At 42.7% G+C, this 24,956-nt stretch overlaps 1 protein-coding gene across 1 annotated transcript in view; it reads left to right on the top strand.

Annotated features, from left to right (window-relative positions):
- Positions 1-24,956, top strand: part of bsnb (bassoon (presynaptic cytomatrix protein) b) — a 56,953-nt gene that overhangs the window by 4,786 nt on the left and 27,211 nt on the right. The window contains 3 exon segments of the mRNA XM_053446278.1: positions 768-1,152; positions 14,563-15,133; positions 15,203-15,435. Of these exon segments, the coding sequence (XP_053302253.1) occupies positions 768-1,152; positions 14,563-15,133; positions 15,203-15,435 (1,189 nt within the window).

Here is a 24,956-nt window from a genome sequence, read left to right on the forward strand (position 1 = left end):
CCTTGCTCACTGTTATTGCCTACATTCTTCTCTAATCAGCTCCCTCACTAATGTTGAGCAAATATGAATGATGTTATTTCTATGAAATATAGTTTAGTATATATAGAATATAATCTTTAAATTGTTCATGATTCTCCCCCTGTGGGGAACTTTTGAGGGGCTTTAAATTTGTCTTAGTGGGACTTTGTTTTAATTTATATAGACTTAATTGACTTTTTGTATAATTGGATATTTAGACTTGTTTAGTGTTTATAGATTTTAGCCTTTTTGTTAACATGTGTTTCGATTTAAATCCCAGTTTTATGTACTTTGAGTTTATTAGCTCCTGTTTTACTTTTTAGCTTCTTTCCGTGTGCATCTCCCTCTTGCTTTACTCTTTGTCCATTTTTCTCCTCTGTGGTTGTCTGTTGCCTCCTGTGGTTTCCTCTTTTGTTCATTTGGGTTTTGTACTTTCTGTGTTTGGATGATTGGTTTTCCTGCCACAGGGTACCTGAATTTTAATTTCACACATTATACCTGCATTGCCATTTGTTCAGCTTTTTGGGTCCTCAAAGCCCGAAACCTGACAAGCGTTTGACTTATAGATTGGATTGTTTCAATGTTTCACTGTGGGCTGTTTGTATAAGAAAGTGGAGCTTAAGATGAGATCAGTTATGATACTATATCATAGTCAAATTAAATATATATTTTAAAACAGTCAAACGTCTTACCCAGGACCAAGGTCTTGTATTAACCACCTTGTGTGTTGTCTTTCTCATCTCTGTTAGACCACCGCCATCAGACCCAGGGCCTAAAGCAGGAGTCCAGAGTGGTCACGGGACAGGGGACAGGCTAGCCTCCCACGACACCCCTCAGAATGCCGGACCTCCATTAGAGCATGGCCAGGGTCATGTGGCCAGGAGGAATCTGCAGGTGGACTTGGGCGGCAGCAGGACTGGAAGGTCCCCTTCTGTGTCCCCAGACCGAGGCAGCGTCCCCACCTCTCCTTACTCTGTGCCTCAGATTGCGCCCATGCCCAGCAGCAAACTGTGCCCCGTCTGCAAAACAACCGACCTGACGGGCGCCGGGGACGACAACGTCAACACCTGCACACAGTGCCGCTCCATGGTGTGCAACCAGTGTGGATTCAACCCCAACCCTCACCTCACAGAGGTAGGTGGTGCTGCTCAACTTCCCAAGGAACTCTTTATTTAGTTTTCACATTTTTAGGGAGTCCTTGATATAGGACAAAAATGTCTAAAATGTCCATTTTCATTTTTAAACTGACCCTTGTTTGTTCCATTACGTAAACTCTTTTAAGTCTCAGTTCTGAGTTATGGTTGGTGGTTTTACTTTTGCTCTAGTCTCATAGTATTTGACTGAAACACCAACCAAAAAAGATTGGTTTGAATCTCCGATCCATATAAGCAGAATCTTTAAGTTATGAACAGTTACTATATGCCATGATGCATTCAGATGTAAAACAAATACATCTAAAACACTGTGAAAAATATCTGTGGTGTGATAGACTGCACGAAAAGGGCTCAGAATGAACTCAGGCATGTGTTTTTAAAAGTGGCCAAATGCTGAAGAGAATAGAAGCGATAGGGTGGTGCTTGTTTTATCCAGCAGGTGTTTTCCTAAATGAAATAATGATATATAGATGTAAATAATTGACATGGCTGTCTGTAGACAACCAGGATATCTTTCAAAGTCCCTGTGATGTCAAACAGACTGACAAACAGGAACAGGGATCTTTGAGCCTCCAGGCTTTGTTTGATGTAACACGTATTTTCCCAGTGTGCAGCTCTATACATAAACAAATATGAGTCATGTTGGTTGCGTCACGCAGAATGATGTTGAATTGTGACAGCCTTTCAATTTAGTAGATATGCATTTGCTTTCCTGCCAGCTGTGTCACAGCTCTATCCACAGCATCCAGAGCAGGTAAAAGAAAAACAGGATATCAGTGAATACAGGACTTAACAGCAGCAGAGCTTTAATGGAATATGTTCACAGGAATTCACAGACTCTTACAGTGAGTGTGCATTTTTAAATTTTTAATCAAAGTGGGTGATTCAGGTGCTACAATGGCACTGAGGTTAATATTTCTCATTGACATTTTTGAGTAATGCTGGTGATTAGTTCTGCCTTGGCTGTGACTGGCTCTCGGGCTGAACTGCATCAACTGAGCTGAGTCAGGATGTGAATCAGTCGCATGCATGTCGAGAGTTGTGAACTTCTAGCTTTCGCCGTTTGTTCACCCGGACTGATGGAAGTGTTTAATGATCTTTCATCCCCAAAGACCTGGTTATCACTCTTATTCTTTGCCAAAGTGCTCGCTAATGTATTGGTCACTTCCTGTTTGCTGTCACGAATCTCAGGCCCTTATCCAGAGCTTGTGCTGTTCCTTTACAGCAGCACAGTTTGGTATCGCTGTGTATCCCTCCTCTCTGACGGGAACAACCGACCAGAACTGCTGCTCCCAAACAAAAGCTTTTTTTAACACCGCCACACATTTCCACATCATTCTCAATCTAAACACTCATTACTATTAACAGGTAGCTGAGGAAGCCTATTGCTATTCATCTTAAAATAAATCGCATGCCTAATTTGAATTAGGCTACGCTTCGCTGTTACTGTGAGTCAAGTGCGGCTGTGTCATCCGTCACAAAGTTTCACATCAACTCCAGTGAGTCATGTTGCAAAGTGCAACCAAGATGGGATGCCAGCTGACCTACAGGTTATCAGAGTAACTGCAGGCCGGGCAAACTCAAGTATGTAGGGGTACGTGCTTGGTTTCTTTCCTAGATGCAAAGGTGTAGGCTAATGAGTTTGCGTAAGCTTGTGCACCTGTGTCCATGAATGCAGGATAGGAACAGCAGGTTGGAAAGAGGAAGCTTTAGGAAATGGAAGGACTAGAAAGAAAAGTGTGGAAACAGAGTAAAGAACAGATCATGGCAGCGGGCGAAGGAGAACTTGGCAGTAAAAAGAACAGTGGAGGTGGATATATTTGAGCTCAGCCTTGGTGAGCTTGTCAGATGTTGACAGGGAGAGAGACACGGAGACACTGAGGGAGACAACGCTCAGCCTCTGGAGACCTGAAGATTTACCCCCCTAACCTACTTAGCATGGATTGGGCCTTCTGCCTCACTGCAGCGTATCTAACGCAGCCTTATCACTCCCTCTGAAATTGATGATGACCACGCCGTTGCAGATCAAGGTGATGATGACTGGAATACAATTAGAGTGATGGCGAGGACGGAGCAGGAAAGACGGACAGCTGTGGCAAGAAAGTTGAAATGGAAAGTTTCACCCAAGTGGAAACCGGGATATATTGATTTAAAGAGACAAGTTTAAACCAAGATCTCAGTGTCTTATTACAAAAAATATATTTTTAATATATCATATTGAAGCGGACTTACTGGAATACAGGATTGTGATTGTTGTAATTGTGCTAGTTATTATATTTTCTCAAAGGGGACAGTCCCTGATTCATTGCAGTTCCAGTGTTCCTCATTGTTTACAATTCATTTACACACTGATTGATCTGACCCAGATTACAGGGATGATATGAGCAAAACCGGTTATTGAAGAGGATTTCCAAACAAATTACAGAGACAAGTCAGTGCTGATGAGAGTGTTTATAACCGTGGGCGAATCCATATTTCGATCCGTCTCCTAATTACAGAAATCTCTGAATAATTCTCACAGATCTTAAGAACTCTTTATCTTATTGGCCTCACAGTTGGTTTTTGCTCTGTTACGAGCCAAAGGAAGTGCAATGTTGAATTTGGTGGGATTTGGAAATGTGACATGTTCAATATTTATAATATTTGGATAAATAGGCGACCAGGGCTCTATAGCAGCGGCGGTTGGGATTCATCAACAAAACCGACGGGAAACAATGGCCAAGGCAACTGATTCTGCCATTTAAGGTTCTCCGTACTGAGTTGTGCTACAACGAACTTTGAGTAAAAAAGTAACCAGCTGTTTGTGCAGCAGCGGTGGCTTCAGGGTTTCGGAACTCAGGAAATTTCCGAGTTCAGACTTCCAAGCGTTCCAATGCAGGGTGATGGAGCGACGTCCAACGTAAACAAACATGGCTGATGTTAACTTGACTCTTGACTGTGACCAGTGCAGCCTTCGTTCATACATAAAAAAAGCAGAGGAGAGGAAACAACGCATAACCCAACAAACACCATTATACATTTTATTTTAGTGCACTTTTATACTTGGAAACACATTTTACAAAAAGAGGAAGAGAACAGACACACCATCACTCAATTTCAGAAACAAGTCAACAATATTCCAACAGATGGTAGATGGGCCTCAGTGCTACAGCGTCTATGTCTCCATGATGTGGCCACTGTGGTGTGATGTCAGACAACTGCTTCTCTGTGAAGTCCGGGTAGATACAATTCTTGCGAGTTCCCAAGTCTGAACTTGAGGGGTGTTCCATTGCACTTCTTCAAGTTGAAAGTTGGAAAATGCCGACATCCGAGTTGCCTTGAACGCAGCATTAGAACAGGCACTGCAATTGTAGTTTTTCTTTCTTTGACAAAAAAAAGACTATTAGTTATCAAATTTCTCATTAACTAACTACTGTTTCGTGAAGGATTGTTTGAGAGATGATCATTTTTTATGTATAATAATACATGTCAGACCTGTGGCAAACAATCCGGTAATGGCACAGCAATTTAGTGAGATGCAAACAGCGAGCCACACATGGGTGTTGAATGCCACAGTCTGTTACAGGGCTGTCAATCAAGCGGAGAAGGCGAGGATTATTCCGAGATGCAGGTTAAGAATAGAGATGTGTTTGAGGCAATTATACATGTGAGCACATTCAAAATGTCACGGTTTCATAACCGTTAGAACAGTAGACACTACGACATCTAATGGTGCCCTGCATCTCGAGAGTCACGTAATTTGATTGTGCGCTGTATCGTGAAATTTCCTCTTGTGAGTCACGTCTTGTGTGTGCGCTACTTTGTGTGTGAGAGACACTTAACTGAAACGTTGGTTGAGAAGAGGGAACTGACGTAACGGCTTTATTTCCACCAACGCTGACGATAAAATTCCATCGGAGGAGTTCACAGCGAGAGGAGGAATCCTTTTTGCTTCTTTAGTATCGATAATCATGAAAACCGTGAAACCGTGATATTTCCTCTGACAATAACGGTGGCACCAAAGTTTCATATCGTGACATCCCTAGTTGTGACGTTTGTAAAACCAAGATAAGAAAGTACTGTGCTAGGCGTTTGGATAAGAAGTAATTAAGGATGTGTTTGATTTAAAAATGTTGTGATGACAAGAGTCAGAGAAACGAGACAGAGGGGAAGACGGCCACGAAAAACACAGACACCGCCACATCTATGCCCTCTCCGCCACTTCTCCCACCATCATACATGGGAACATCTGCTTTATAATTGGTCCAATTTCTATATATAGATCCTACCCTCCTTCTGTCTGCAGTGATGGCCCGGTCCTGAGGAGCCACAGCTAAGTGAGAGAAAGAGAGGGAGGAGAAGGAGATGTGTGGTTGCAGGGGGAGACAGAAAAAAGTCGAGAGGAGCAGAGAGAAACGCATCATCATAAATTAACGATGATAGTGAGAGTGTTCACTCTGACGCTCTGCAACACTGCATTGATTCAGGGCCGCAATACACATGCAGCTCGGTGCGCTTCTCCCGTAATGAAGGCATCAGCCAAAACACTCAGGAGATGGGTTGACAATGTTCTCTGAGGAAGTTGGAAAATTATTAAGTTTTATTGCTTTTGAGTTCTTTGGACTTATTTATTTTAATGGTTATGTAGATGATATTCAATATATTTCCTCTAGATGTCGCTCTAGTACCAGAAGATCGGACCCCCACTAAACGCTTCGTTGCTCATACCCCTAGCCTCGCAGGCTGCAGGTCACTTATGTAGGCGCTGGATGTTGCGAAGCCCAGTGAAAGCAGCAGCTAATCGCATAACCAGAAACCAAGAACCATGTGAACAGGAGCGCAAAAAAACTAAAAAACAGCCACGCTAGTTGCTGTGAGGAATGGTTAAACGGATGTGTCATGTCGTACTCACAGGTTGTTTTGTCTCTAACTGTCTGATCCTCTGAGTGAGCTGCTTTGCTTGGTTAATGTGTGTTTCTAAAATGTGAAGAAACTACGTCAAAATATCTTGGATATGAAATCTGCCATGTTGCGCCAAGGACCTGATGTTTAGCCAGACGCGTTAGCATGATCATGCCGATACATTTGCTAAACCAATCACGAGCCAGTTTCTGTTTCTGTCAATCATGATGTTTCACACAGTTTTTACAGCATCAAATCCCATCCGGTAACATGGAGGAGGTGGGGTGTATGACCTAGCCACCAGAAGGCGATCAAGATGCTTAGCTACACTGTGGGGGAGCTGTTACATCATCCATCTTCATGCAGTCTATTTTGTAGCCCATGTACTATATATAAATAAGGTGTTGTTTCTGGTTTAAGTTGAAAGGTGTGTTTAAACAGGGTGTGTGCTCTGAAAAATGTCACACTGCAGAATAGGGGCAGATATTAGCTTGTCCTCCTGGCCTCCAAAACTAAGAACAGAGAAGCTCAGATCACGGACACACACACACAGGGAGTGTGACCTCGTCTGCTCAGGACGCCATTTACTGCACTACATCCTTTAGATGTAGAAAATAGTTGTTGGCTGCTATATCAATGTTTAAAATCTCTTTTATATAACCCTTAACCAACAATCCCACAAGCTTAGGAAAACGGAGGAGCACTTTTAACAGATGGCTCCCACACAAAAAGACTGTGAAGAAGCACTCCATACATCTCCTCCTACCCGTCCAAAATAAATCAAGTAGGTGGCCACAGCTGACAAGTGCACTAGATAGATTTAGCAAACAAACCAAGAACAGGGATCTCTATTTTTGCCTCCATAATTCATAATTTTACATTTGGAAATTAACAGCTGAGATTTGACAAACTGTATTTCATTAGTGTGGAAACTTTTATTTATAGTTCCATTAGAAATAAATGAAAGTTGCCACCTCTGATAGTTGTATTGTCACTTATCTCACAGTTCCTCTCAGCTTTACAAGGTATTTGACCATCTTTCATGTGAGGGGATCACAGAGACTAACTACACAAGGAAGGCGAGGATGATTTGGAAAAGGTGAAACCAATTGGTGCAGGGCAGGCGACCACAATGGCAGGAGACAGAGGAAAGAAGTAACAGAGACATAAGGGATGTCATTTCAAAATAAAATGGGGAAAACCGGCATTGCACACATTACATCAGGTGTAGACAGCAGATATCCCAGCCAAGACAACTCGAGTTGAACGTTTCGATGCATTTTGGTCAATTTGTTCTCCCTTTAAGGATACATGTAGAACTTTGAGTGTAACTTCCAGAAATAGTTTTCCACCTACTGGTACCTTCTTCTGTGACTAGTAGCTGGAATGAGTCACTCTGATGTCCAGTCAGTTGAATAATGTATCAGCCCCCTCCGCGTGTAGAAACTGCACATGTACAGCTGTGGAATACACAGCTATGGTAAAACACCACCCTCCATATTGGGGCTTTACTGTTTTTTAATCCCAAGGCCCAAGCTGCTACAATAACAATAACCTGGGAGAACAAGCTGTCCTCGGTGTCAGGTGTGGAAACGTTCTGTCACTTTGTCAAAGTGCACTTGAAGGCAGCTTTGTAGGTTGTGAATGTGTCATGTGGTCAACACTAATGATGTGGTTTGGACTTTAACATGTGACCTTTAGCAGTTGACTGACACTGAGAGCTCCTTGATTTCTTCCTTTATTCATGTTATTTGTCAAAGTGTCCAGGCCATTGTCAGATATTTTTTCTTTTACTGAAGGAAAAATATTAGCTAAATAAAAAATAAATTAAATAAACAGCAAACTGTTGCGACCATATTAGTGAGGGATAAGTCCATTAAACCTCAAGGGAAGCAAGAGCCTACTTCCTAATCCTCTCAAATTAATTCAAATATTTAACATCACACATCACTAATCCGCGTCTAACTTTGCATCATTCAGATCCTGGGAGTGTTTTTTTTTCTCATGGATCCCTCTCTCATACTGACTTTAGCATCCTGTGCTCCATGCAAAGGTACACGTGAGCAGAGAATGACGTCGGACCAACACGGGCGATCGTGTAAAACTTTAAGCAGTGAGTCATGATGTGATCCCGTGATTTCTCCCTCGTTTTGAGGCAGTGAAGGTTTTCTTATATTTCACATTCTAGTTCAGACCCCATGAGGTGGAAAATTTGAGAAAGTCATGCTAACTCTTCGTCTCAACTTTTGTTTTCAGATATTTTTAGAAAACTGAATTGGATCTGCTCTTTAGAGGCTGAGGTGTGTGTGTGTCTATAGTGGGTGCTGGAAAATTGTGACGAAAATGAATACATTAAAAAACGTATCCTTATTTTGTTTAGTGATGGGGTTTAGAGAAAAGGCAGCTTAAGTTATATATCTTTATTATAGAATTTAGAGTAAGAGTAAAAGATTTGATCATTTAAACTCTGAAAATCTGCACACACAGTCTTGTCAATACCAGAGGTCCGACTTCTTAGATGACACCTAATGATTTGTAGATGATCTGACTCGCTATGACAGATACCAGTGTGTGGCTGACTGTGTTTTACACAGTGCACTAAACTGTATTCACACACAGGGACTTTAAGGACAAACAGTCTGAACTGGGTCAGAAATCCAGCTGAGACTCTACGGCTGAATTTTGCATATACCAAAATATTTTGCAGTGAGGACTGCCAGAAACTAAATCTGGGACACCGGTTTAATGATTGCCCCATAAATCATCGCATTGAAAGTCTCCGCTCACTATAGAGGCCTGAGCTCTCCTGCAAAGAATAGTAAGAATCATCACATTTAGTCTTTGCCAAACTACAGGCCCACATATTCATCTTTACTCCATTTATCTAACTTGGCTTCTGCAAGACAGACATTACAAGCTCACACTGCAACAATATGGTGATTGTGACATTTATATTGTATGCAAGTCAAGTCAACCTTACCGTATATAGCTCACATTGTTTGTCAGCATCATTATTACACTCTGGCATTGTCTCAAATTGGATAAGTCAGTAAACTCACCACTGTCACAAAATCATTTCAGACAGAGGAGGGTTGTACCAAATCAAACAAGGCCACTGTGCACTCACTGAAAATGACTGCATAACATTTACTGGCTGCTTTTCTGAGCTGACATGAACAATTTATTTTTTTGTGTATCCTTTGTCATCCAACATGGAAATGACTCTGTTTTTTAAGCAGTGATGCGTGATACTAAAGCATTTGTTGTCTTGTCAGTTGCCGGCGCCATTACCATAACGGTTTGTCACCAGGGCACAATGATTCCTGGGAAAGGCTGGGCCGATAAGGATCCATCCGTTGGAGCCTTTGTTTCTCAGGAATGAAAGGACGCATATGTTGGCCGCATTTTAAGGAGCCTTCAAAATGGGACAGCCTAGTTGGGCAGCTGTGAATTGAATTTTAGACTGAGAAAAACAGCACAAAATTAAGCCTTGAACATAACATTTTACAGGGATATGGTTTCATCTGATATCATGCACTATCCCTCTTCACTAATTTCCAGCATCTTTAGTGACGCCACGACCCCCTGCTGTGCCTCACACTGCAGCAGCACACCTGGTGAGAGACATTCACAAAGCAGCGTGAATCTTCCAAATAATCTCCCCCAAAACCACTTACTTGGTTCTGATGAACCTCTGTGCTTCCATGCTTGGCAACATTTCGGAGTAAAACAGATGTGTTATATTGTGTAGTGCTGTGTGGAGCTGACGATGTTTGAGGTGAGGAGAGGCAGAGAGAGAGGGAGTAATTGACAGACAGAGAAAAAGAGAGGTACTGGGAGGAATTTCAATGTATGTTTGGCTCCATTTGTAAGAAATTGATAAACCGTTGCATTCCAAGCATCCTGATCCAAAAATGCAGCGTTCAGCTGCTGTGCTTACTGCATGATGATGCTGCATTGTGACCTCCAAGACAGAGCTCCTCTCTTAGTCTGCTCTTGTGTTCGGCTGAAGTTTGAGTCTGTGTCTCTGAGCGTGTTCCTCACCCAGCTTTCCTGGGAATATTGGACCGCATGATGTCTCACACCTGTCAAAAAGTGCACACTGCAGGAGGAAAGGAGGAACACTTTGTTCACCTGTGTGATGTATGCAGTGTTACATCTTCTATCGTGTATGAGTGTGTGAGTGTGTCTGTGTGTGTGTGTGTGTGTCTCCTTAGCTGTCATTTTTTCCATTTACACTTTAAGATTGTTGTGATCCTGAGTTAAGAGAGGGGCATTTTATTTATAATGTTTCGTTGGTGTTGGGGCCTCTGGTGTAGACAGTAGACATCGTACACAATTTACACTCCAATGTAAATTTTTCTCCACACAGAACACAATCTGTGAAACTCTGTGTCTGTGTTTTAGGTCTTGATTTCATTTTGACTAATCTCTTTCTGCATAAGAATTAATGTAAATTAAAGGGCCAATGTCTGATGCCTTTCGGTCAAAATGTTCTGGCTCTGTTGCTCTCCACATGGACTGTTTACCTGCGGGCAACCAAAGCCTGCTCAAACATGATGGGCCAAAACAAAAACTAGATTACTAGTTGATTAAAAAAATGCATAAAGTATTATCTTGTTAAAGCTTCTCAAATGTCTAATGACTGTTTTTGGAGATTTTAGAATGTGACGGTGTAAACAAAACTAAAATGATAAAAACAAGACATTTGGAAACCTCAGTTTAGGCTTTAGGAGGCTGTGAGTGCAATAGATTGCATTATTTGACATTTTAAGACCAAACAATAAATGGATTAATCGAGAAAACAATTAGCATATTCACTGATAATTAGAAATAATCGTATCTAGTTTCAAATCAGCATATAATCCAAATGTATGTATGTGTTTTGAAAAGATGCTTTGCTCTCATTATTTGATCCATATCCAAGTCTCTGTGGGTTCTTGCTTCTAAAAGCTTCTATTTTTGGCACCGAGTCGTTCTTCTTGGATCCTCAGCGCTCGAGCATCCTGTTGGCAAATGCTGAGTTTTCGCATGACTGTGGGATCTGGTCCCAGCTCATGACCTTTGATGTGCATCATACCATTGTTAAAACTTGTGCACACACGTGTATATATTTGTGTTTATGTGTGTATATATTTATATATAAACCTCATCAAAGATCATCATCCAAAGCAAAGGCAGGACGATAAAAAATGTATAGCTGTAGAGGGGATGGAGAGGGAGCTTGAGGAATGATGTAATGTGAGAGATGCAGATAAGAAGCGCAAATGAAGATGAGCTGAAGAAGATCAAGATGGAGGGTTGCAACGAAGAACTGATGGAGAATGAGGGCAGGAGACAGAGAGGGTGCAGTGCACTTGTTTTTTGCTGATACAGATCAGATTTCATAGAGAACCACATGATTGCCTCATAACAAGGGGGAGCGGAGAGGAATGAGATGGAGAGATGAGGCGGAGGAAAGCAGAGACATGATGGAATTGATAAATAGCTGCTTGCCCTCCCTGCAGCTGCTTTCTTTGTTTTTCTACTTATTTCTTTTCCTCAGAGGTCCTGATATGATAATCCCAACTGTAATTTGGAAAGAGGAAAATATCGAAGGCAATAACAATGATTGAAAGAGGAGTTCCCACTTATGAGTCTCTGATTGGATAAGCGCTGTTCTGGTGCTGAGTAGCGTGAGTGTTGGCTCATTACACCGTCCACGTTACTCAGACTGTCCCCAGGGTTCACCTCTGCCCTCGGCGTCTCAGTTTCCCCTGATGGACAGTGACGATCATGAAGTCATGGCTCCTTATACTGGCAGGGGGCCAGGCACTGGGCTAAGATGCTGCTGAGCCTTTGCCTTACGCTGTCACCCCTGACTAACTGAATGACTGAGACACACTGTCAGGCAGGGGGAGTTGTTTCTGAACATTTCACAGCAGCGCCCAGTGACATTTTGAATGAAGGCATTAAGACACATGCACGAGAGATGGAACTCATTGTAATAACCTTTATTTAAGATGTGCTTTGGGTTTTATTTACAAAATAATGCCGAGATTTTTGTATCGATTTTACTTAACAAAAAACGTGTTTGATTTTTCTACTCACCTTCTATATATTTCGTTGTATTAGTTTTTGTTTATTTTATTTAATGTTATTCATATCAAGGTTTATGGTTACACTTTGAAACACCAAGCCTCGATTACATTCATATGGTGTTTAGATGACGATTCGCTGGCGGCATCAGCGTTGGTTCAGGCTCTCTTAAAAAGGCTAAGAGACACTGTTCCACTGTTTTGTGTGGCTGAAAATTCAAATATGCCATCGTAGAAATGAACATTTCTGAACACATACACCTCCACCCGGGATATGCTGAGGTGTAACCTTTAAATAGTAATAATGTCACATTACTGTAGCTGTGGCTCAGGAGGTAGAGTGGGTCATTCACTAACCACAAGGTCTGCTGTTCAATCCCAATATGTGTGCCAAAGTGTACTTGGGCTACAGGCATACTGAAAATCAAATTGCCCCTGATGGCTGTGCCGTGAGTGTATTTTGCAGGTAGAGAAACTGTCATGTGGATGTGTGTGAATGGGTGAATGGTAAATTCTGTACTGTAAAGCGGCCCTGAAGACTAGAAGAACACTATATAAATGTATATTGTCCATTCAACTGTGCCAGAATGATTGAAATATTTAGGCAGTGTGAATTTACTCTTTAACACACTAAGCAACCATCCAATAGCAGGTCAGCTGTTTTGGCGAGAGGAAGTCTCTAATCTGCGTGATGATTGGTCAAGAGGACGCAATCGCCAGTGAGCACAAAGCCAGACCAGTTCGGTTCTGCAGGCAGTGACTGTGAAGTTTGGAACCAGGTCACTGTGCCTCTGACTGAACCAGCGCAGTCTGATATGTGCTGACAGGATATGATCAACACACAGGCCATTTTTACAGCACTGCATCAAGTACTTCCACCACTGGAGGCCAGAGAAATTAGCTGGGTGCTTGACCTCTGCATCATTACCCACTGAATATGAATTTACTTGAGCGGTTCAAATGGCAATTAATTATTGATGAATAATAAAGCCGGACAAAGTGACTCTACAGTCTGATTATCAAGCCACGGATTCGGTTAAGTTTCTCTTTAAACAGACTTTGTTGTTTAATTAAAATTTACAGCACGGTGTAGACTACTGTGAAGTGGCAGCAGGTATGCTTTGATTACAATGTCATCTACAGATAATATAAGGAACATGTGGTCACTTATAGCCATGTGCCATAACCAGGACCTCCGTCTTACTTTCAGCCTTCCTATGTGACAATGTGGATCAGAAAATGGAGACAGAGCAGCAGGAGAATCAAGAGGAGGATGGTGGGAGGATTTTTTCGAGGAAGGGAACATTGTTGTGTAATGAGAGGGAGAGTAAGAGCGGACCAAAATGGGCACACACAGAAGATGTGAGGGAAGATTACAAAACCATGGGCGGCCACTATTTATCGAAGAAGTCTCAAGTTCTTCCCATCTGTTCATTTTCTACATGTTTGTTCTTGGGTAAATTATGTTTACCAATGATGCCTTTGTTGGAGGCATAAGGATGCCTAAATCCCTCCGCAATGAGATATTTAACATCATTCACAATTGTCCTTTGATTCAATCATTTTCCAAACCCAATTTTTCCTATTCAGATCAGGCTGGAGGCTATCCCAGCATGCATTGGATGAAGGGGGGGGGGGGGGGGGTGTAAGGGAGTAAGGGAAGTCTGCCAGTCTGTCACATAAACAGACCAACATGCTTATTTTCACACACAAGACAATTTAAAGGTTTTTAGTTAATCGCACTAAGATCTCATTGGACAGTGTAAAGGAAGTGGAACATCGAGTAGAAAGAGAATGAAAGGAAAAGTCCACAATCAAGGCTCTGTATGTGATTCATCATATGACTACTTATTCTCAATTACAAGAGCCCTGTCAGTTAAATGAGTTCAGTAGTTCATCAGTGAAGCATTTGTGCCGCCAGAATCCTTTTTCATTTGGGGAATTGCTTTGCCAAGAGTTATACTAGATGACTGATACCATTCTTGTGTTTGCATAGTAGATATTAAGCTTCCATCAGCGGTCGGTTAGTTTAGCTTAGTAGCATACAGAACAGACATTTAACCGCTAACCTACCTGTTTCTCTCCAAAGATAATAAATCCCCCAATCTTAAGGGATTGGTTTAGCTTTTATACGCTCACTGAATGCCATATATTTTCCTGAAATTTTCAAAAATGTAAGAGTCAGAATTTTTCCTGCTAGCCCCCTTGTGTACTGCCTCTATCTAGACTCCAATCTCGTCTGAAAACTGAACATTTACGTCTTGTTGTGAACGCTCCTGACCCAGACAATCTCCTGATGTATTCTTCACGTGTGAAAAGGCAAATTCCGGGAATTATCTGGACCCAATTCTGTGGAGTTCATGTTTGAAAATGGTGTTACAGTAATAGCTGTGTGTGGCTTATACTCATTGTTTTTCTTTTTTTCTTCACAGGTGCAAGAGTGGCTCTGTCTGAACTGTCAGATGCAGAGGGCGTTGGGGATGGACATGACCACGCCGCGCTCCAAGAGTCAGCAACATATACACTCTCCTTCTCATCCAGCCAAACCAGAACTCAAACCCGTAGCTTCGAGTCAGCCTGCAACCCCGACACAGGCCCCTCCTCAGTCACAGCCTCCAGCACAGCCTCCAGCACAGGCTCACCCAGTGCCTGGCCCTATCAAACAGACTGGTCCAGCTGGCCCGAGTCAGCATCAAGTTAGGCTCCCTCCAGGGGCAGTCCCTCTTCCTGGCATGGCAAAGGCCCCATCCCAGCCTGATCTGTCACACAACTCTCCTGCCCACCGTCCACAGCACCCCCGCCAGGACCAGACTCGCAGTGCGGGGAGCTCTCCTTCACGACAGCCCCCACCCCCAGAGCAGACTTTTGGGAAGTTGTTTGGCTTTGGTGCGTCTCTCCTTAACCAAGCCAGCACTCTCATATCTGAGACTACTCAACCCCAACAACAACCCCCCAAACCATCCCCCAAACCAGGAGGACCTCCTGGTCCTAGTCCTGGTCCTGGTACTGGTCCGGGTCCTGGTCCGGGTCCTGGTCCTGGTCCTGGTCCTGGTCCTGGTCCTGGTCCTGGAGCAAATAAACCCTCAGGACCTCAGGCTGCACAACAAGGGCCTCGTGCCCCTGCTCAGCAGCAACAACAGCATCCTGCTCCACAAGCCTCCAAGCCCAAAGCTTTTTGTCCTCTCTGCAAGACAAACCTCAACATAGGCGACACAGCAGACCAACCCAACTACAACACCTGCACACAGTGCCACTCCCAAGTGTGCAACCTGTGTGGATTCAATCCCACTCCCCATCTAGTCGAGGTAAGACTTGATTTGATCTGTCTGGCTTTCAGTTGGGTTTAATAAAGCTTCATTTGTTCTGCAACAGTCTGGAGACCATGGATTTCCTAAATTAAATGATTCATTGATGTGTTTCTGTGAAAAATGCTGTGTCACTGTGCAGTTCAGTGGGTTTTGTTATTATCCATTTGTGGCTGCCTGGTCTTTGAGTGAATAAGTGCATTTTACAGAGATTTCTTATGTGCATAAATCAAGTATTCTACTTCAGGGGCCAACTATTGCCTCTGTTTGCTCCGTCTCTGAGGTTCTTTATGATCCTCTTGTTGTATGTCTGCGGTGGTTCTATTGTTTGCTTGTGTCTTTTAAGAAACGTCCCATCATTTCTCAGAGGGATTAACGCAGTTTTTCAAAAATATTTAATTCAATGAAGTGCTCAAAAGATGGCCCAGCAGGTTCTGGGTGAAGCCTGTACACACACACACAGCTTTCTATAAGCCTGTGGGCAACTTGTCTTTCTTCTCTCTCTGTTTCTTAGTCAGGGTCTGCTCTGCTCTGTCAGGGTCTTTCATCTGGCCAAGTCCAGGCTGTGACTCACCTCATCCAATGTACCCTGGAGCTGCGTCCAAATATATAACCAAACTACAGGAAATGGAGCCTAATCAAGTTCAATTTAATGGCTAATCTTAGTATTGATTTGTCACATCCAGGGGTCGGCTGAGGGTATATTCCGCCCTTAAGTGCTCCATTGTCATGGTGGGAATCCGGTTAGTAAGAACAGAGACTTGCAGTGACTTCCAGAGCCCAGCAATAACACAGTTTAATTATGCAAATCAGGTCCAATTGAATGATAGCAGTAATAACAGGCTTTCTACAGAGCGCTGGCTTTTTATGCACACGCCTCGTCTTCCCTGGCATCTGGTTGTCACAGGCGCTAGCACAGGCCCTTCGTAGATCGCTATGGAAACAGAGAGATAATTCGTTTGGCAGATGTCCCTCTCATGTTTGGCTGCTGAGGTGCTGAGAGTCCACATCAACTTTTAAGACTGCTGTGTTGCTCTGTGGTCAAGAGAAACTCGGGTATTAATATTAGGTCTAATTTGTTTCTGCTCTGCTGACCAAACGTCGGCAGCTCAATCCAGCATAAGGTGCATTCATTCCAAACCTCTGAACAGTTTTTGTTGTCTTTCCATGAGAGCTGTCAGGTGGGTCGCTTCAGGATTGGTGAGAACCCTTTGGACATGGTGTGAGGCTTTGTACTTTGTATCCAGGTTTTTCAGCTTTCCAAAGCCTGTTTGGCACATTCATCCTCCTCATCCTCTCCTGATGTCCTCAAACTTTTCTTGTCTCTCTGCGTCTGCTATTTATTTTCCTACTTATTGCAGACATCATGATTATCTTTCCCTTTTCACATAGCGGATGCATGTGTATCATTTCTTCATATTCTTGATTAGGATGATAGAATGGAAGGTCCTTTGAGTTTCTTCTCACAGGCCGAAAAAAATGAGTTAATTTTGACTGAATGATGATAATTAATAATAATGATAAGTGATCATTTGATTTAATTGACTGTTGATTTTTTATTGTCAACACATTTTTTTGAAAGCACCAAAATCAACCACACATCTGAATACTTTCTGAAGCACCTATTGTATCCTGTGTGTGGTTTTCAGCCCATTTAATGTTTGAATTAACTGAAAACGAAAATTACAAAATTAATCAGTAATATAGGCATAATCGTTTGCTGTCGCTCGTTCCACTCACGACAAGGGACCATGTTTTTCATAATGAAAGAAGAAGATGGTAATTCATGCATTTTGAATAGTTTCTGGGCACCAATGGAGGTCTATCGCAAATCTATGGAAAGCTGTAGAAGCTATATCAGGCTTTGGCTTTACAGACTGGAATTGGTATTTTTATGGACAATAAACCTAGAATTACTGCCTCTACCAACCAGTCAGCTTGCAGTTTACTTCAATTTCTCTCCAGAATCGTCTACAGTATGTAGTAAGGCTTTGGAGGAATTTGATGAAAGGTATTTAATGTATTTGCCATTTGTTAAGACTTAAGAGTGTTTGCCTTTGACCGATTTGACCTTATAAGATGTCATCACTTCACCATTTTATCTTTTTGTCGTAATTGATGAGCGGATACTTTAGTTTAGGCAACACACACACACACACACACACATTCAGTTGTAATAAGAATCCTGTGATGGAATTTCTAGCAACGACTTTTAATAATGATGTGCAGCTTGTGAAAATGTCAGAAAAATTCATGAAAATACATTTTCTGTCGCCCTATAAGTGACACAATGCATAATTCATTTAGAACAAATTAGGCTGAGCTGCATCATGTGAGGGAAAATATTCGTCCCCTTTTTGATTCTGGGATGAGACGACGAGCGCCAGCGTCTGTGTGAGAGCGGGGCGAAGAACGGAGGAGGAGAGAGAGGGAAGAGGTGTTAGATTGAGAAGGAGGAGGAGAGAGGGAGAGAGTGAGAACCAGAGATAATGAGTGAGAGGAAGCCAACTGTTTGTAACGTTGTGGAATATTTCACATCAATTAGTGCTGAAAGTCATGTGTGGCTCTGAGTAAATAAGATGTCCTTGTTTTGGGACCGTCTCCTCGCCCATTATGCTTCTCGAGGAGATTAAAACCAACCTTGTGTCATCGTCGACTCCCCAGAGCTCGGTCGTAAATAGAACAGGGAAAGTTCTCCCTGGAGAGTTTAATTTAAACAGTACATGTCAATCCTCTTTTCTTGAATGAGACTACATCTGTGTCACAGGTTACTCCAGCCTATTGAAGCAGATGCAGCTATGCCCAAGCTCTTTCTTCACTGTAAATAACGATAGAGGTGTGTGTCTGACACAATGAATTAGGTCTCCGTCCACAGCAGGGTCACTATAATAAAATGTCTCCACCGCCGGTTTGGGTCAGTGGTTCTGATCTTAAATCTGTTACCATGATATAGGGACGTGTCCACTGTTTATAATGAGATGGAAATGTTGTGAGCATCGTTAGGGAAAGGGCTGAATTCGAAGGGCTGAAACCGAAAACATAGAGGGAGGCTGAGCGTTATAAATAGTTGAAATAGTGAAGCGGCAGGAGAGCTGTATTTGATTCCTCACATCACATAAGGTCAGTGTGTGTGGATACCAGTGTCTGTGTGCGTGAGAGGAAAAATATATACATGCACGTGGAAGGTAGCTTTGATTGCATGTTTCCGTTGTATGAGCTTATAAGAGCAGGACATGTTAAGATCACATGATTAAAACTTACAAAACATGCAGTTACTTTTTCAGGAAATATATCTGGTCTTTCATATCCGACATTTTCCTCAGACTTCCTAAAGCAAACTCGAAGGTCTCTGGAAGCCCACACTAGATTAATTCCCTCCATCACATTTTCCTGTCCGGCCTAAACTCGCCGTTTCATGTACGAAATGAGAACGAGAAGGCAAATGTCTCATCTCCTGGAATTCTAAAGTGGATCAGGCATACTTGAGTTTAATATAAGCACATCCTGGTGATAAGTCAGCAGAGTAAAGTTCAGCTGGGGTCTGTCCGGGTTCTGGTCCCTGCTGCCAGAAGCCGCACAGTTTTAAATAACTTTTTCCACCTTGCCATGTTTACCGTCAATTGACTAATTTTACATTCTCTCTGTACTTGTATACTGATTATGTCATCTTTACTGGCCAGCAGTCATTGTGCTGCGTATACAATAAAACCATATATACCCACAGAAAAAATGTGTATACGCCGATTTGATACGTCATTAAAAGAGGCGACTGGTTTTAATGTTGTGACTGATTGGTGCACAAAAAATCTCATGGTTTCATTCTGTAATACGCTCAGCTCTGAGAAAGCAATTACAATGAGGGACTGTGCAAAAGAAGACCTTTACACAGTCCCAGTGTGCAGTTTCCTTATATTGGCTCAGTTTTATGTGCGTTGAACACTCAATGCGGTGAAATTAGCACCTGATGAAATTTTGATGATCAGAAATTGGAGAATGGAGGCAGCGCACGGTGTGGCACAAATTTAACCCTTTACAAATCCATATCTGGATTTATAGAAACTCTTGACTCCCTACATTGTAAGAGGCTGCAGTGCCCTTGAAGACACACCAGCACATACAGTGAACCTATGAAGAACCTGCAGTATTTGTCTGCAGGAACACAGTAGCCGCTCTCACACAGAGCTGCAGTATAGATGAACATCATGTCATCCTCATTCTCAAACAATGCTGGAAGTGTTTTTTATGAAGGTTGGCACCAGTCTGTGTCTCCCTTAGGAGTCCCGTCCAAAGCCAGATGGCTGCTGGCTTCACGCATCCAAGCCTGCCGTGCTCAACCTGGCTGCTCCCAATATGACGATGATGCGCCATCACAGACTCAAAACACCCACCCAAACTCATCAGCTGTTGCCGCCTTGTTATATTTCCATGCTCCTCTGAAATGCACGCACTTATTCAGGTCAGGACACGTAGGACTGTTCAGAGTCACAAGGTTTCAGATTCACACGCCCACGTGCATCTTACACATGCTGAAAATGCCAACGTGCATGTGTTCACACCATGGACTGTTTATAAAGATTGACGACATTACTGTACCCAAAAGTGAAGCCAAAGCATCATGATCGCCACCTGGTGGCTGGCTACAGCTCTTACAGAACACACAGCAAGGTAAACCAGATGCAATGTGGCTGCACCTTATTTCTATATAATCAATGGGTTAAACAGTGAGACTGTGTAAAGATGGACAAAGTGACTCCTCCTCAAAAGTGAAGGCAAAGTCTCTTGATCGCCCCCTGGTGGCTAGATCATAAACCCTGTCTCCATGTACGTTAGCTTATTGGACCTGGACCCATCTAAAATGTCTGTAAAAATATACAAGAGTTAATTGTTTCTGCCATTTTAAGTATCACACTGATGCATTTACAAGTGGAAATTATTCTGCTAAGTCTGGTTTTAATTATGTGCTTCTAAAACAACAGGGTGAGACGTCATGATTGACAGCTGAGACTGACTAGCATTTGGTTGAGCATGTGAGCGCCGCTGAGAGCTACAGTGCAGACTCTGGCTCCAAATATGCAAGATGAGAGTATTAGTATCTGGGAAATGTTGGCTTCATTTCTGGAAAGTGGGACGAAGTGGAGACATGTTGTCCATCTTAGTATACACTATGTGTACTGCCTGCATATGTGGTCCCGTTTCAGATCCTGGGTTCTGTTGGTGTCTTTCTGTGTGTGGAGTTTACATCAACAATAATATAATTGTATGAATAGAGCTACACACATCACTGACATCACTACCTGTAACTTCTTATGGTTTCATTTCAAACATATATTGGGTTGTTGGACAGATTTATTTGATATTAAAATGAAAGCATCTAAAAGGAAATGTTCTAGCTCTGCAAAAACCCACATAGGCACAACATGGACACCCACACACATTGCATGTATTCACCTTCCTGTTATTATTTTAAATGTACTAAGTGGCTGAACAGTGTGATCCTGACTTGCGGTGCCAAAAGCAGCAATAGATTCTCATGAAATATGTCATCGCTGGCTTGTATAGCTTATTTTATTTCCTTTTTTACCCAGTTGTTTAAACCTTATACAGAATCAGGTCAGATGCAAGACACATAAACAGTTCGCCTTGACTCGTCATTCTTTAATGTGACAGCGTGATTGTTTTGTCCTCTTCTCGTGTTTCACTTGTTCTCAGGGTGGATCTACACATGCATCCTCCTCCTCCTCCTCCTTGCACGTTGCACTGCTCCTCTCCCTCCACTTGCATTCCTCGTCCTCCTGTCTACATGCCTTAGTTGGAGGCTGCTTGCTTTTTGACACATTGATTGAATTGGCAATTACCTCTGGTTGAATCACTCGCGGTTGACATCGCAACAAGGCTAGTTAGCCCTCTCGAATCAGTCTGATCCCTGTTGATTTATTGTCAACAGTGGGGCGGAGCATTTTTAAAGCCTGTGCACATAATAAGACAAAGTATAAAAGGTGATACAGCCACAAACTGAAACAGAGACAGAGGGTGTGTGTGTGTGGGGGGGGGGGGGGGGGAAGAGTCTTGTGGAAGGAGCTAATAGTCGAGCGTGTTTCTAATCCGTGTTGACGGAGTCTAGTGATCCCCTTGAGTACGGTGCTTAACCCAACACATCACTGTAATGATCCACCCACACAAATACGTGCCACATGAGGATAGTAAGCCTCGTTGGATGATTAAACTATATAGACAATGCCATTTTAAGTTTGTCTGATATATATATATATATATATTTGTCAAAGAGGCTGTAATGGTGAAACAAGTGTTTTCCCCCTAAATCCTGTGTTTCTAACGAGGCTGCACATGTTTGATTTTGATTTACATGAGTCAGGTTTACCCCCAACTCCTTGCGACACAGGATACTCACTGGTGAAAATCACTGTGTGCCTGTGACAGGAAGATGATTTGATGTACAGCAATGACTGCTTCCTGTTGAGATTATGTGGCACCCAGCACAGATGGCTCGCTGGTTTGGAAGCTTATATGCCACTCGCTCTCATCCACGAGACCTTTGCGTTTGGCGGCAGCAGGCTCTGGGCTCAGACAGAGCTGGAGGCGCGTTTACCCTTCGTCTAAAGGCGCGTATATCACAGATCGCCTGAGAGATCAGAAGGTGATGCTCCCTGGATGTGGCCAAAAATTATAGCAAGATAAAAATATAATTTGTTAACTCTTATTATATTGATAAATATCACATTATTGTTTTAAAGACAGATTGTTGCTCCCGAGTGAAGGCTGGGGCGTCAACTTCGTCTTTAGAAGCAGAGAATGAAGCAACACTTGATAAACAGCAAAACACTTTACCAATCTGTGGTAGCTCAATTATGTGTTGTACCTCCTCCCTGTGCTTGCACAATAGACAAGCGATATAATTAAATACATGTCATACCTTTTGTTAAATTGCTATCCATGAAAATGATATTGTGATTATTATTGATTTTGCTTGCTACTTTTAGGTCCACAAGCGCTATTTTCTGATACTAGCCCTGAGAGAAATCTACAGTGATTCGCACCTTCTGACACAGCGGTTGAATTAAGTCCTCCTTATTCTGCGAAGCTCCTGTGCACCGATTGTTCCTTTTTCTCCAGATGAGGTCAACCTCAACCTGTTCCAAGCTGCGCCTGCACCAGGAGCAATATCGGTTCATTTGATGAATGACTATCCGAGGTGCACAGTGACCGTATTGAACTTGTATTACCCTCCAGTCCTTTCCTGTAGCGCTATCTTCAAGTGCCCCTCCTTTCTCTATCCAGTGAATGAAGCCTACAAGGGACCTCAGCATTGGCTTAATCACCTCTTCAGAACTCATCATCTTCAAGGCCTGGTGGCTATGCTAACAAGCTTTAGTGGTGCTCCGGGGGTCTCCTGGCAGTGCTGTGTCTATCCTTGCTGTCAGAGCCACAGAGGTGGGCCGGTGCAGTCCTCCCACCCTTGCTTCTGGGCCCTCCTGTCTCAACACATCACTCCACCAGCCTCGTCGGTGCTCACTCTCTCTCTTCTTCACAGCACCTCAGGCATACAACTACTCCCTAATGCTGGCATTAGAAACGAAGGAGGGGGTTAGTTGAGTGTGTATACTTAGGGGCTGCAAATACTAAAAAGCTGGTGACACAAATTGAGATTACAGAACAGAGATGTGTGGTTGTATGTCAGGGGAACAAAAAAAACACACACCCAGACAGGGAGAGCTATAATGAAAGGGAGCTCGAGATTGAGATACAAAATGAAAGAGATAAAGCTCACAGATCGCTCAGATATTACATTTAACCCCTTGCTAATCTTCTCAGTGCTGCAGCTGTCAGGCAGTAGTGGTGTTGACCCTCACTAACCCTCAATAAGCGAGGGTCTAGGCTGCTGCTCAGAGCAGTGGCCTGACAGAAACAACAGTGGAGGAAGCAGCATGAGGACCATTACGCTCAGCCGGAGACGTGGTCCTCCCACTGCTCCTGAAGCCGCTGCCTGTGCAATTTGCTCCTGGGGGCGTGAGACAACAGATATAGGAAGGCAATGGCTCCTAATGGGTTAACTCAGTCACTGTCGTTTACCTGCATTCTAATTAACATCTCATTTCCCAACTAAGCACTAATGCAGCTGTTTTCTTTCCAGTACTTGGTTGAACTTGCCTGAATTGGTGTGCTGTGGTTTTTGTACCAGTTAATGAAATGCAGTTGAATCTGCAGCAGACATATCTGATCTGTCTGTTTTGCTTTGTTTCCAGAAAACCACTCCCAACTCACCACAGTGTGTTGCAGCCCTCTCACGCCTCCATTAACAGCTCTAATGGATCAAATGACCACAGTACAAAGAAGTAAAATGAAACATATTCCATAAGGACCTGTCTCCTAAATGGCTTAAATGCCAACATAGGAATCAATGTTGCCCTTGATGATTTGGTAAAAGCCTTTTGCACGAACAAGATTCTATCTGGAGACATCAAAAAGTGGCTTTAACACAAACGTTCAGCCAAACCAGCGGGGCAGTCCTTTTCAGAAAATGAATGAGTGTTTTTATTTATTTTCTTTAAAAGCCCTTCCAAAATGTGTTCTCAATCCGTGTCTTGCCATTAGTAAATATATAAAAAGGCTAAGAAGAACATAGGAATCAAGTGCTATAGGCTACTTGAGCCGTTTTTGAATTGTGCCCAAATTTAGTTGGCCTAAAGCCACGCCAGTTCATTTCACATGAACAGTAAGAACACAAGAGTTCCGTCGCTTTTACCCCCTCATTGATGACATTAATATGGCATCAAGTATACAATAACAAAAATACAGACAAAATAATCTATAAAAACAGCATGAACCCAACCATCCAACTGACAGAGGGGTCAATGTCTTCACAGCTGTGTCCAAAATTGCGTCACTGAAAGCTAACATCCCTCTGGGACCATAAACTCAGCCAAAGTTTAGATTTTCGTGATTTGCCCAGGTTGTGCGGAGGTGTAGTGTCGACTGTGATTTTGTTGGGATGAAGCTTTATCAAAGAAAGCTGCAAGATGGTTTGACACTAAGAAACAAGCCTCTATCAACAGGCCCATTTTAAACAGGCACTGCACTAGTAGCTTATATATTTTTGCTGCAGTTGTTCCAGTGAAGTTGTCATCTGATAAGATGCTGGTGATACTTTACAGCTTGAGTAACTTGTCGAAGAGACTAATGTGCGATATATGAATTGTGTTTGCTTGGCTGCTAGCTGTAGATTTGCCTGGCAGGCATTGAAGAAAGTCATCTAAAATAAAACAGGGTCGAGGAGACAGCCTGATTAACTTGTCCTGGGGACAGACATATGCGACAAGACTCATCTTGTTTGGGTTTTGCTGCCAACCACAGTGTAAAATAGGTTTGTTTGGCTGCGGCTTGATTAACATTTTGGAAAAAACAGATTCATGCTTAGAGGACTGACTTTTGTTTTTGCTACTTCCTTTGTTTTGTTTTTGTCTTGGAAGGAGTTTTTATAAAATGCAGGGAGACTCTAACCGTTA

Source organism: Pleuronectes platessa, chromosome 2 (assembly GCF_947347685.1).
Source record: "Pleuronectes platessa chromosome 2, fPlePla1.1, whole genome shotgun sequence".
Lineage (NCBI taxonomy): Eukaryota > Metazoa > Chordata > Actinopteri > Pleuronectiformes > Pleuronectidae > Pleuronectes > Pleuronectes platessa.